This window comes from Nycticebus coucang, chromosome 1 (genome assembly GCF_027406575.1).
Source record: "Nycticebus coucang isolate mNycCou1 chromosome 1, mNycCou1.pri, whole genome shotgun sequence".
In the NCBI taxonomy this organism is placed as follows: Eukaryota; Metazoa; Chordata; class Mammalia; order Primates; family Lorisidae; genus Nycticebus; species Nycticebus coucang.
Genome location: NC_069780.1, coordinates 69451205 through 69462633, shown reverse-complemented (window position 1 = coordinate 69462633; position 11429 = coordinate 69451205). Strand labels below are relative to the sequence as shown.

Below are 11429 nucleotides of genomic sequence, written 5' to 3'. Positions count from 1 at the left end.
TTACCTCCGCTACCCTTGGAGAGGAGCCAAAATCTCCTGGAAACTGCCCAAATGGACTCTCCTGCTTGTCAGCAGTGCAGGCCATTTGGAAGCACTCTCCCTCTGCACACAGAAGGCTGGGCCCCTGACCCCAGAAAGGCAGTGTGGTGTGGACAAAAAAACCTTGGCAGCAGTAACTGGATGAGGCTGGCTGGTGGGAAAATACCTGTGCTATAGAACAAACTACTAAGTCACTTAGTAAAATTCAAAAGCCCCAGGGACGTTTGGGCAACATTAAAAGACTCAGCATGGAGAATCTTTCCTAATTGCTACCTAAACCCACTTCTTTATTGGGGTTAAAAAAATAACTTGGTCTGGGCGGCGCCTGTGGCTCAGTCGGTAGGGCGCCGGCCCCATATACCGAGGGTGGCGGGTTCAAACCCGGCCCCGGCCAAACTGCAACCAAAAAATAGCCGGGCGTTGTGGCGGGCGCCTGTAGTCCCAGCTGCTCGGGAGGCTGAGGCAAGAGAATCGCTTGAGCCCAGGAGTTGGAGGTTGCTGTGAGCTGTGTGAGGCCACAGCACTCTACAGAGGGCCATAAAGTGAGACTCTGTCTCTAAAAAAAAAAAAAAAAAAAAATTACTTGGTCTAAGCCATTTCCCAGAGGGGACTGGGAAGCCCCAGGACTGTAGATCCTGTCGGTGGTCTCTCCAGATGTGAAAAAAAGTCATAAGCTAACTATAATTTTTTTAGACTAGATATAAAGCCTTAACATAGAGATTGACCTACAAAGCCATCAAACAAGTCAGCGTGGGAGATGAATAAACAAGCCCGGTCGTCAGAGTTCTGGTGTCCTGTTACTCCGTTTTCTGCATGGCAAGCAGCGGTCCAGGCCTCTCTCATCCCTCTGGGTGAGTATTCTTGTCTCTGGCAGGAATGAAACTAACTGAAAGGAAAAACGTGAGAAAAGAAACTGAATCTCATATTCAAAGCAAGGCAGGGGAAGAGGCCTGGAAGATAAGAAGACATTAAAAGCTACCCTATTTTCCCTTTTTCAAAGGAGAAAGAAGTAAATTTATAGGTTTATTTATCTTCTCTATCTGCCTATAATTTGCCCTCTCACTTCCATTGACAAACATATTACTTGAACATCTTCTGTGTTCAAGACACTGTTCTCAGCCTCCCTAAAAGTACAAGCAGTGACAAACCATGATTCCATTTCTGGTTGGAGCTCCAAAAGAGGGGGAATACGCTACAGAAAACAAATAATGATCAGGCAAAGCACATACAGTAATACGAAGGTCCAGCCTGAGTGTCTCCAACAAGGAGAAATGTGCTTGCTACTGGGAAAGATCAAGAAAGATACCTTGCAGAAAGAAAGTAATGTGGCTTGGTGCCTGTAGCTCAGTGACTAGGGCTCTGGCTACATACCCTGGGGCTGGTGGGTTTGAGCCCAGCCTGGGTCTGCTAAAACAACAATGACAACTGCAACCAAAAAAAGCCGGGTGTTGTGGGGGGCACCTGTAGTTCCAGCTGCTTGGGAGGCTGAGGCAAGAGAATCGCTTAAGCCCAAGAGTTTGAGGTTGCTGTGAGCTGTGAATCAATAGCACTCTACCAAAGGTGACATTATGAGACTCTGTCTCAAAGAAAGAAAGAAAGAAATATTAGAAATGGACCTGGGCAGCACCTGAGGCTCAAAGGAGTAGGGCACTGGCCCCATATGCCAGAGGTGGCGGGTTCAAACCCAGCCCTGGCCAAAAACTGCAAAAAAAAAGAAAAAGAAAAAGAAAAAAAGAAATGGACCTTAGCCAGGCACAGTGACTCACCTCTGTAATCCTAGCACTTAGGGAGGCTGAGGTGGGAGGATCCCTTGAACTCAGGAGTTCAAGACCAGCCTGAGCAAGAGTAAGATCTTGTCTCTACTGAAAATAGAAAAACTATTTGGGTGTTGTGGTGGGCACCTATGGCCCCAGCTACTTGGGAGGCTGAGGCAAGAGGATTGCCCGAGCCCAAGAGTTTGAGTTTGCTGTGAGCTATGATGCCACGTCTACCCAGGATGATAGAATGAGACTTTGTCTCAAAAAAAAAGAAAAGGAAAAAAATGAACCTTAAGAAACTTAAGAAATGAATGACATTTAACTCATGGGAGGGAGATTGGGAACTGGATTAGTACATGCTGGAGAAGGAAATGGCTTGAGGAAAGGCCCAGGGACAGAAAGGCCACTGGTATGACTGAAAAATGGCGACGTGGCCCATGGGCCTGAAGTGATGGGCCTCTGGAGGAACAGTCTGTAATAATTCTCCCTTCTGTCATCACTGACATAGCCCGTCCCCTACAGCAGATGCCCTAAAAGAAAGAGTCCAGGTTAGGTGATAATGAGCAGTTAGCAAGGTTTTTCACCCACTTTTTCTTTTCCTCTTTTTTTTAAATTTTTTTTTTACAGACAGAGTCTCACTTTGTTGCCCTCAGTAGAGTGCCATGGCATCACAGCTCACAGCAACCTCCAGCTCTTGGGCTTAGTTGATTCTCTTGCCTCAGCCTCCCGAGTAGCTGGGACTACAGGTGCCCACCACAATGCCTGGCTATTTTTTTTTTTTGTAGTTTTTTTTTGGCTGAGGCTGGGTTCGAACCCACCACCTCCAGCATATGGGACTGGTGCCCTACTCCTTTGAGCCACAAGCACCGCCCAAGCCTGGCTATTTTTTTGTTGCAGTTTGGCTGGGTCGGGTTCGAACCCACCACCCTCAGGTTATGGGGCCAGCTCCCTACTCATTGAGCCATAGGCGCCACTCATCACCTACTTTTTCCTTCTTTCCACTGTTCATCTTTCCCTCTCCTTGTGTTTTCAACTATTGTAGGAAGCAAGCTTGACCTTCCACACCAGTAAGGAATTCACTATCCACTCTGCTTTGGAAAATATAGTATTGGGTTTTTAAGTACACCAGCAATTTTTTCCTTAACAAAAGGCATTTCATGTAACTTTTGCTTTGCAAATAAATATCATATTTAACATTTCAGTTTCTCAAAATTGCCATGGCTATAGCTTTATCTATGCTGATGCTGAGCAAGACTGGACTTACCAGCTATTCAACAATCCTAAGCAACTAGCATGTCTGAACAGAGAACATTTTGACTACTGTACATTAAGAAATATTTTTAAGTTTTTTAATATCAATATTTAATGACATAATTGGGGAGAAACTACATCATTCAGTTCTTCTAGAATTGGGGCAAGTCACATGGGTTTTTGAACTCTGATGGGCTTTCTTGCCGTTATTCCATTCCTGGGTAGAAGACTATTTATGAAGACCTTAACTCTCTTTGTTTGGAAGAAATCACAGCAACAGAAAGGCTAACAAAGTCAAAACATAGTAATGTAAGATCAGACTTTGGCAAATGTCTATATCGGGTATGCCAAGCCCCTGGCTGCTGCCGAAATGGTTGGGGAATGAGAATGAAAAGTGATAGAGTCGGCTTGGCGCCTGTGGCTCAAGCAGCTAAGGCACCAGCCACAGACACCTGAACTGGCAGGTTCAAATCCAACCCGGGCCCACCAAACAGCAATGATGGCTGCAACCAAAAAACAGCTTGGCATTGTGGCAGGTGCCTGTAATCCCAGCTACTTGGGAGGCGGAGGCAGGAGAATCGCTTCAGCCCAGGAGCTGGAGGTTGCTGCGAGCTGTGATGCCAAGGTACTCTACCCAGGGTGACAGCTTGAGGCTCTGTCTCAAAAAAAAAAAAAAAAAAAGAAAAGAAAGGTGATAGAGTCAGGAAGGACTACATTAGAAAAAACAACTCATAAACATTTCCACATAGCATTCAAAATTCATTAAATGCTCTTCCTCTAAAATACAGGTATCTCTTTGAATGGTTGAACCCATTTATCATTCAAGTGGTGCGAATTACTTTACTCAGATAGCATTTTACTCTCCTTTCACAAATTGAGGCCAGCTAAATGGAACCATTGGAGGATTGATAGAGGTTGGTGGTAAGAGGGGAAGGCTTAATTTTTAAGCAAGAGGTGCTTGCCTCTCACTGTTGGGAGATGAATTTCTTCTTATACAAAAGACCTCTCCAATGTATATATACTAGTAGAGCTGCATGGTCTTTATGACATCGTGGGGAGACCACATCAGGATGCTGGAACATTCATAGGCGTAAGAATGAAGCTCTGAAAGACGGGGTAATGTAGATCTGGGTGGTACGAGGGCACAAAAGAGTAAGAGAGGAAGGTTCAGAGGTGGGAAGGTTGTAAACTCAACTGTAATGGTCAAAGAAATCATCTACTTTGCAATGTTGCTCAAGTACCTGCCAATCTCTTCTTGGCATTAAGAAAAACCTGCAAACAACTTATTCCCCACTCAGTGTCCGAATGGCTTAAAATAAACAGTGTAGAGCTATTTTGAATTTTCCCCCTTTCTGTAGTTAGTTGGAGGACTCTGTTGGAGAGGATGGTGACTTCGAAATGAAACAGGTTCTGGTCTCCATCCTGGTTCTGTCCCTAACATGTATGCAAGGCGGGGCGTATGACTTAACCTCCTGATCACCCTTTTCATTCCACATAATACAGAAGAGGCAATAATCCCCACCTTGTAGGGTTAATGCAAGGTAAATAAATAAAATAAGGTATGTTTTAAAAGCTCAGCAGGATACTTACAGTAAGTACTCTTTCTTTTCCATAATGCTTTATTCCATTTTGGAATTCTGGAAGGACAGGCTCACAGTGCAGCGTAGGACACTGGGCCATTCTTGATAAGGTCTCCAGGTCTCCTCAGTTGCAGCCCCCACCTCCAGGGCCCTGAAGCTGACTTATTCTCTCAGGGGATCTAGGAGCAGAAGAAACGGGCTTTGGTTTACTGCCAACTAGAGCAGAGCCTTTGCAGAGCTCTCCCAAGCCCAAGACGTTTCCCTGGAACTGGACCAGCGATGGATTCAAGAGGTCTGGCTTGCCTACGTTTGGCCTGCTTTGGAGTTTCCAAAACACCCTGCCAGGGTCCTGCCAGACGTGAGATACTGTTCCCTTTTTCTTCAAAGCTGTTTATGTTAATTAATCCAGGCATTTTGGAGAAGAAAGTCTTCATGTAGCGGATGTTTCCCACAAATATTCTAGCCTGTGACTTATCTTTCAAGCTAAAAATATTTTATGTGTTCTAACCCCTAAAACCTTATAAATTACCATTCAAGCTGGAAGCAGTGATGAGTTATAGATGTCCCATAATTGAATGTCATTCGAGGTGAAAAAAATCGATAGTTATCCCAGCAACCATCTAATGCATTATAAAATTAATTCCAGATTCTCTGATTTGTATGGTTAAAAGCACTCTCAGAAACTAGGTCTAAAGAGAAAAAAGGAATTGGGAAGTTACTATGTGTTGATCATTTTTGTGAAGTTTCTGTGTAATGGTCAAATAAAATTTCTGTAATGATATTTTTAGTGGGATCTGTTAATTCCTTTATTTTGCCAAGTGTAGTCCATCTGGCAAAGCATGTGACTATAAACCTTGTTAATGGCACATCTAAGCTTAACCCTACTCCTCCACAAAAAGGAAGATCAATCAATAACTGGGTCACCGTGATATGGACTAGAGTTTCTAGGGGAGGAGCAAGGAGGTTAACATTTTTTTTTTCTTACTTCTTGAAATGTCTTTTGGAGTGGAGTGGGTCTTTTTTTTTTTTTTTTTGAGACGGAGTCTCACTATGTCACCCTTGGTAGAGTGCTGTGGCGTCACAGCTCACAGCAACCTCCAACTCCTGGGCTTAAGTGATTCTCTTGCCTCAGCCTCCCAAGTAGCTGGGACTACAGGCCCCCACCACAATGCTCGGCTATTTTTTCATTGTGGTTATTGTTGTTTGGCAGGCCCGGCTGGATTCGACCCTGCCAGCTCTGGTGGATGTGGCTGGCACCTTAGCCTCTTGAGCTACAGGCACCGAGCCTTCAGTCCAGGTTTTAACAAGGCTTCAGTGTGATTCTAATGTAGGCTAAAGCTGGGGAGTCGCTGGCCTAGGAAAGTTTAGCCTACTTCTATGCTACGTCTTATCAGGCAGGAGGGGCTGTGTGTACACAGCTCAACACAGGAGGAAAGATCTGCGGTTAGAGACTTCAGTGAGTAACAAAGTATGTGGACATGATATGACTATGTATATACCCTATTGAGACCTGTAGCAAGTGTCTGGCTGAGGAATCAGAATTTTGACTCACTTTGTTCCTCGAAGACACAATTTAGACTCCAGCCCTATCTTCTGAGTAGATTTTTGCATTAGCAGTTGAGTGTCCTGAGCTCTCACACCAGATTGCCCATGCCTTTGTTAAAAGATCTCATACACTTCCATATATCTCTTGGGGTGTACAGCCTAGGTGATATAGTTGGGTTTATTGTTGAGACCAAGGTCATTTTCTGCTTCTTCTGGGTGTCCAAGGCCCTCATGTTGCTACTAGTATACTGAGACCTTTTTGAATGTCTCTAAGGACTTTTTCCCCCAAGTAGATTTGTTATTAAGCTGTCTATCCCAGATCATGCTCTAACTTACTAGTTATTCTGGATGGCTATTTGAAAGTATGAAAAATTTGAGCACTAAATCCAGTGCTGAAGGTTTCTGGGCACTGAATCTATTCATATTTATCAGTCTTGTGACTTTCCATCATCTAGTGTTTATGAGGGACTATGAGGTAAGAAATAAATCATCGCTTTTCGGCGCCACTCAGGGAGGCCCTATACGGCATTGTTCTGGATTCCCACCATAACATAAAGGGAAATTTTCACAATGTCCGGAGCCCTTGATGTCCTGCAAATGAAGGAGGAGGATGTCCTCAAATTCCTTGCAGCAGGAACACACTTAGGTGGCACCAATCTTGACTTCCAAATGGAACAGTACATCTACAAAAGGAAAAGTGATGGTGTCTACATCATAAATCTGAAGAGGACCTGGGAAAAACTTCTGTTGGCAGCTTGGGCCATTGTTGCCATTGAAAACCCTGCTGATGTCAGTGTCAGATCCTCCAGGAATACTGGCCAGCGAGCTGTGCTGAAGTTTGGTGCAGCCACTGGAGCCACTCCTATTGCTGGCCGCTTCACTCCCGGAACCTTCACTAACCAGATCCCGGCAGCCTTCCGGGAGCCTCGTCTTCTAGTGGTTACTGATCCCAGGGCTGACCACCAACCTCTCACAGAAGCATCTTATGTTAACCTGCCTACCATTGCTCTGTGTAACTCAGAGTCTCCTCTGCGTTATGTGGACATCGCCATCCCTTGCAACAACAAGGGAGCTTACTCAGTAGGTTTGATGTGGTGGATGCTGGCCCGGGAAGTTCTCCGCATGTGTGGCACCATCTCCTGTGAACATCCGTGGGAGGTCACGCCAGGTCTCTATTTCTACAGAGATCCTGAAGAGATTGAAAAGGAAGAGCAGGCTGCTGCTGAGAAAGCTGTGACCAAGGAGGAATTTCAGGGTGAATGGACTGCTTCAGCTCCTGAGTTTACTGCTACGCAACCAGAGGTTGCAGACTGGTCAGAAGGCGTGCAAGTGCCCTCTGTGCCTATTCAGCAATTCCCCACTGCAGACTGGAGTGCCCAGCCTGCCACTGAAGACTGGTCTGCAGCTCCCACTGCTCAGGCCATTGAATGGGTAGGAACAACCACGGAGTGGTCTTAAGCTGTTCTTCCACAAGCTCTTATAAACAAGATGGAAATAAAGGAGGAAAATAAACATCAGTTTTTTTTAAAAAAAAAAAAGAAAGAAAGAAATCATCGTGTGAAGAGTAATGCATGCAAATAGCTCCTTGTCAGAGGTGTGCGTGCAGTAGGAAAACTGCAGGCTTGTCTTCTAGAAAAACCTAAGTTTCATTTCAGGTTCTAGCACTTGCAAGCCCAGTGACCCTGAGAAAGTTGCTTAGTTTTAGTTTTTCTCACTTGATGTAGGAATAATAATTTTGACTTTCTAAATTAGAGCTAACATAGTAAGTCCTTAATGGTAACTTTTTTTTTTTGTAGAGACAGAATCTCACTTTACTGCCCTCGTAGAGTGCCGTGGCGTCACACGGCTCACAGCAACGTCCAGCTCCTGGGCTTACGTGATTCTCTTGCCTCAGCCTCCCGAGCAGCTGGGACTACAGGCGCCCGCCACAACGCCCGGCTATTTTTTGGTTGCAGTTTGGCCGGGGCTGGGTTTGAACCCACAACCCTTGGTATATGGGGCCGGCGCCCTACTCACTGAGCCACAGGCGCCGCCCAAATGGTAACTTTTATTATTGATTTTAATAAAGAGATAGATCCAAACTTAGATGTAAAGTTGAAAAGTCCTTTCTGTTTGATTTGGAGTGAATTGTGTATATTTTTTAAAGAAATTAAATTAAATAATATTAAATTAGAGGCTCACGCCGTAATCCTAGCACTCTTGGAGGCTGAGGTGGGTAGATTGCCTGAGCTCACTGGTTCAAGACCAGCCTGAGCAAGAGTGAGAGCCCCGTCTCTAAAAATAGCCAGGCATTGTGGCAGGCACCTATACTCCCAGCTACTTGGGAGGCTGAGGCAAGAGAACTGCTTGAGCCCAGGAGTTTGAGGTTGCTGTGAGCTGTGACACCATGAACTCTCCTGAGGGGGAAAAAGTGAGACTGTCTCAAAATAATAATAATAATGATTAAATAATAAATAAATAATACTAAATTAAATTTTATTTAGAGAAGGAGTCTTAGTATGTGGGCCAGGCTGGACTTGAACTGCTCAGTTCAAGTTGTTGAACTGTTGGCTGTTGTTTTCCTGCTTTGGCTTTGCAATGCCATGTTGTCTGGGCTGGTATTAATATTATTCTTTAGTTACTAAGCCCACACATTAGTAGGAACCTGAAAGTTACTAGACATAAGGGAAAAGCCAGAATGAAATAAAACATTCACCACAGATAGCTGACAAAGTGTAAGGCTGGATAATTGAACCAAAAGTTCTTACTGTTTTTAATCATCCTTTTATAGAGATGGAGTGTTTTCCCTCCATTTCACTCTGCTGTTTGTTTTATTGGGAGAGGAGTGCCTTACCAAAGGTGAATGAGGTTGAACAGCCTAGTTCTGGCACCTACTAGCTGTAAGGCCTGAGGCAAGTTGCTTAACCTCTGAGACTCATTTTCATCATCTATAAAAATAGACTAATACCTAGCTTTCAGCAGTGTTGTAAGGTCACTGATGCAGGTAACCCATTTATCTGCCTTACTAGAGGAGAGTAAGATAATGCAAAGAGAAGGGATTTCTCTTTGGCTTTGAAAACTCTTATGATTCCTTTTCCTACAGATTACCTTGCTAATTCTTTGTGCTGGCCAAGATGAAAATTCCCTTACGTTGTGGACATTAGTCCCTTGTAGTATAGGAATACACCCATGTGTGGGTATTTGCCAAGGAGGCATGAGAGCCTTTTGTAGAAAATCAAAAGTTGATGGTGAAACTTTATCAGTTCACAGGTCACAGGCTACAAGACATACCTCCAGTGCTCGCTTCTACACCAGCTGGAGTTTCTTCTCCGTGCCAGATGGACAGTGTGCAGAGAGATGTGGAGCACACTGAGTAGGAAGCAAATCTGTGCTCAAGGAACAAAGCAGGACCAAGCTGGGTCGGAAAGGACACCTCCACTGGTGAAGGTGGCAAGTTCTTCCTCTTTTTTTTTTGAGACATAGTCTTATTTTGTTGCCCTCGGTAGAGTGCGGTGGCATCACAGCTCACAGCAACCTCCAGCTCTTGGGCTTAGGCGATTCTCTTACCTCAGCGTCCTGAGTAGCTGGGATTACAGGTGCCTGCCACAACACCTGGCTAAAAGGTGGCAAGTTCTTATAAAGCAACACAAATGATTGCTCTGGAGACACCTGGGAAAAGTAAATGGGTTGTTGCACTACAATTTTTTCATCTGCAAAATAGTAATATTGCACATATCTCCCATTATTGTCCTAAGGACTAAGGGAGCTAGCTGTATGCAGGCAGCCCATAATAGATTACTTTATGAGGGGTCTTTTTAAACCCTTATTGGCCTTAAATATTTTTCATGACTCTACATCTCTATATTCTGTGCCAGGAAAGCAATTTTTTTAGTCTGTAAAGTATAAAAATAGATGATTTCCACTTGATATATTGCACTATGACCTGCCAAAAAGAAAATATCATTTCTTGAAGAGAGCTAGCTAATTCTTTCCCTTTTTTCCAATCCCCAAAATACACCTGTAGCCTGATCTTTTCTTTCTTTCCATGTTAAGGAGGTGCTGCTGGGTTTAAACATGAACTCAGAGAAGCTCCTAAGGGTTTCAGGTCCTCAGTCTTCTCAAGTGTGGAAACTCTCCAGTTCAGAGAGTTATTTAGGGCATTTTCTACTACATACCACCTGCCCCCTCGTGATGAAAATCTAATTCTTTGTGGTATCATGGAGCAAAAATTTGTGAATGCTGAAAATACACATTTCTGGCTCAGTGCCCATAGCTCAGTGGGTAGGGCACCAGCCACATACATGGAGGCTGGTGGGTTCGAGCCCAGCCTGGGCCTGCTAAACAGCTATGACAACTGCAACCAAAAAAAAAAAATAGCCAGGTGTTGTGGTGGGCACCTGTAGTTCCAATTACATGGGATACTGAGGCAGGAGAATTACTTAAGCCCAAGAGTTTGAGGTTGCTGTGAGCTGTGATGTTACATCACTCTACAGAGGGCAACATAGTAAGACTGTCTCAAAAAAAAAAAAAATATATATATATATACATTTCCTTTGTTCCCCCTTTAAAGCACTCATTACTTTCTGCCTCTGAATATAATTACTTATGCACATGTAATAAATTTTCTGTTAGGCTACAACAAAAAGCAAAACAAAACATCAGAGCAGCACATGACTCTGGGCATTCTTGTGTTCTCTGTAGTGTCAGGACCCGGCCTTGAAGTCAGGGGGTATGAAGTATATATGTATGTTCCTTGAATATAGAGCTAAATGGTTTTGAGTAACAGTTACCAAAACATGACATTCCACTCCCCCTTTTGTGTCTTCCAGAGTTTAAGTTTTGTTTTCTTCTTCTTCCTCTTCTTCTTTTTTTTTCACTCAGGCTGGAAAGTGCAGTGGCACGACCATAGCTCACCATACCCTCCAACTCCTAGGCTCGAATGATCTTCCTGCCTAGGCCTCCCAAAGTGCTGAGATTACAGGTGTGATCCACCACACCCAGCCACAGAGTTCGAAGTTGAGAAATAAATTATTACACCTGTCTCTCTTCCCGAAATGCTTGAGGTGGTTCATTGCTCAAATTAATCTGTACCTACCTTTACTGACTCATTTGGAGGGATCAACAAGTTCATACACTGATGGGAAGGGACCGGCATTTTATAATTTGTCAAGAGACAAGCACAGACATATCAAAAAATTTACATGGAAATGAGGTGTTCTGTTTAAATAAATCAATTAATGAAAAGTAGATGTTGCAACCATTTCAAGAAATGCTCTAC

The 11429-nt window shown here is 43.9% G+C and overlaps 1 protein-coding gene and 1 long non-coding RNA gene across 2 annotated transcripts; both read left to right on the top strand.

The window, feature by feature from the left end:
* The first annotated feature begins 746 nt into the window (after positions 1 to 746).
* On the top strand, positions 747 to 11163 carry LOC128588534 (uncharacterized). Its single transcript, XR_008380796.1, has 3 exons — positions 747 to 890; positions 9415 to 9598; positions 11033 to 11163. It is a non-coding gene; the product is annotated as an uncharacterized LOC128588534 (long non-coding RNA).
* LOC128588529 (40S ribosomal protein SA-like) lies at positions 6731 to 7630 on the top strand. The gene has a single exon (XM_053595407.1). The coding sequence runs from the start codon at positions 6743 to 6745 to the stop codon at positions 7628 to 7630; it is 888 nt and encodes a 295-aa protein (XP_053451382.1). The 5' UTR covers positions 6731 to 6742.
* Positions 11164 to 11429: the final 266 nt, after the last annotated feature.

Excerpts from the sequence above, each read along its gene's own strand:
- LOC128588529 (XM_053595407.1), top strand. The coding sequence starts at position 6,743 with ATGTCCGGAGCCCTTGATGTCCTGCAAATGAAGGAGGAGGATGTCCTC.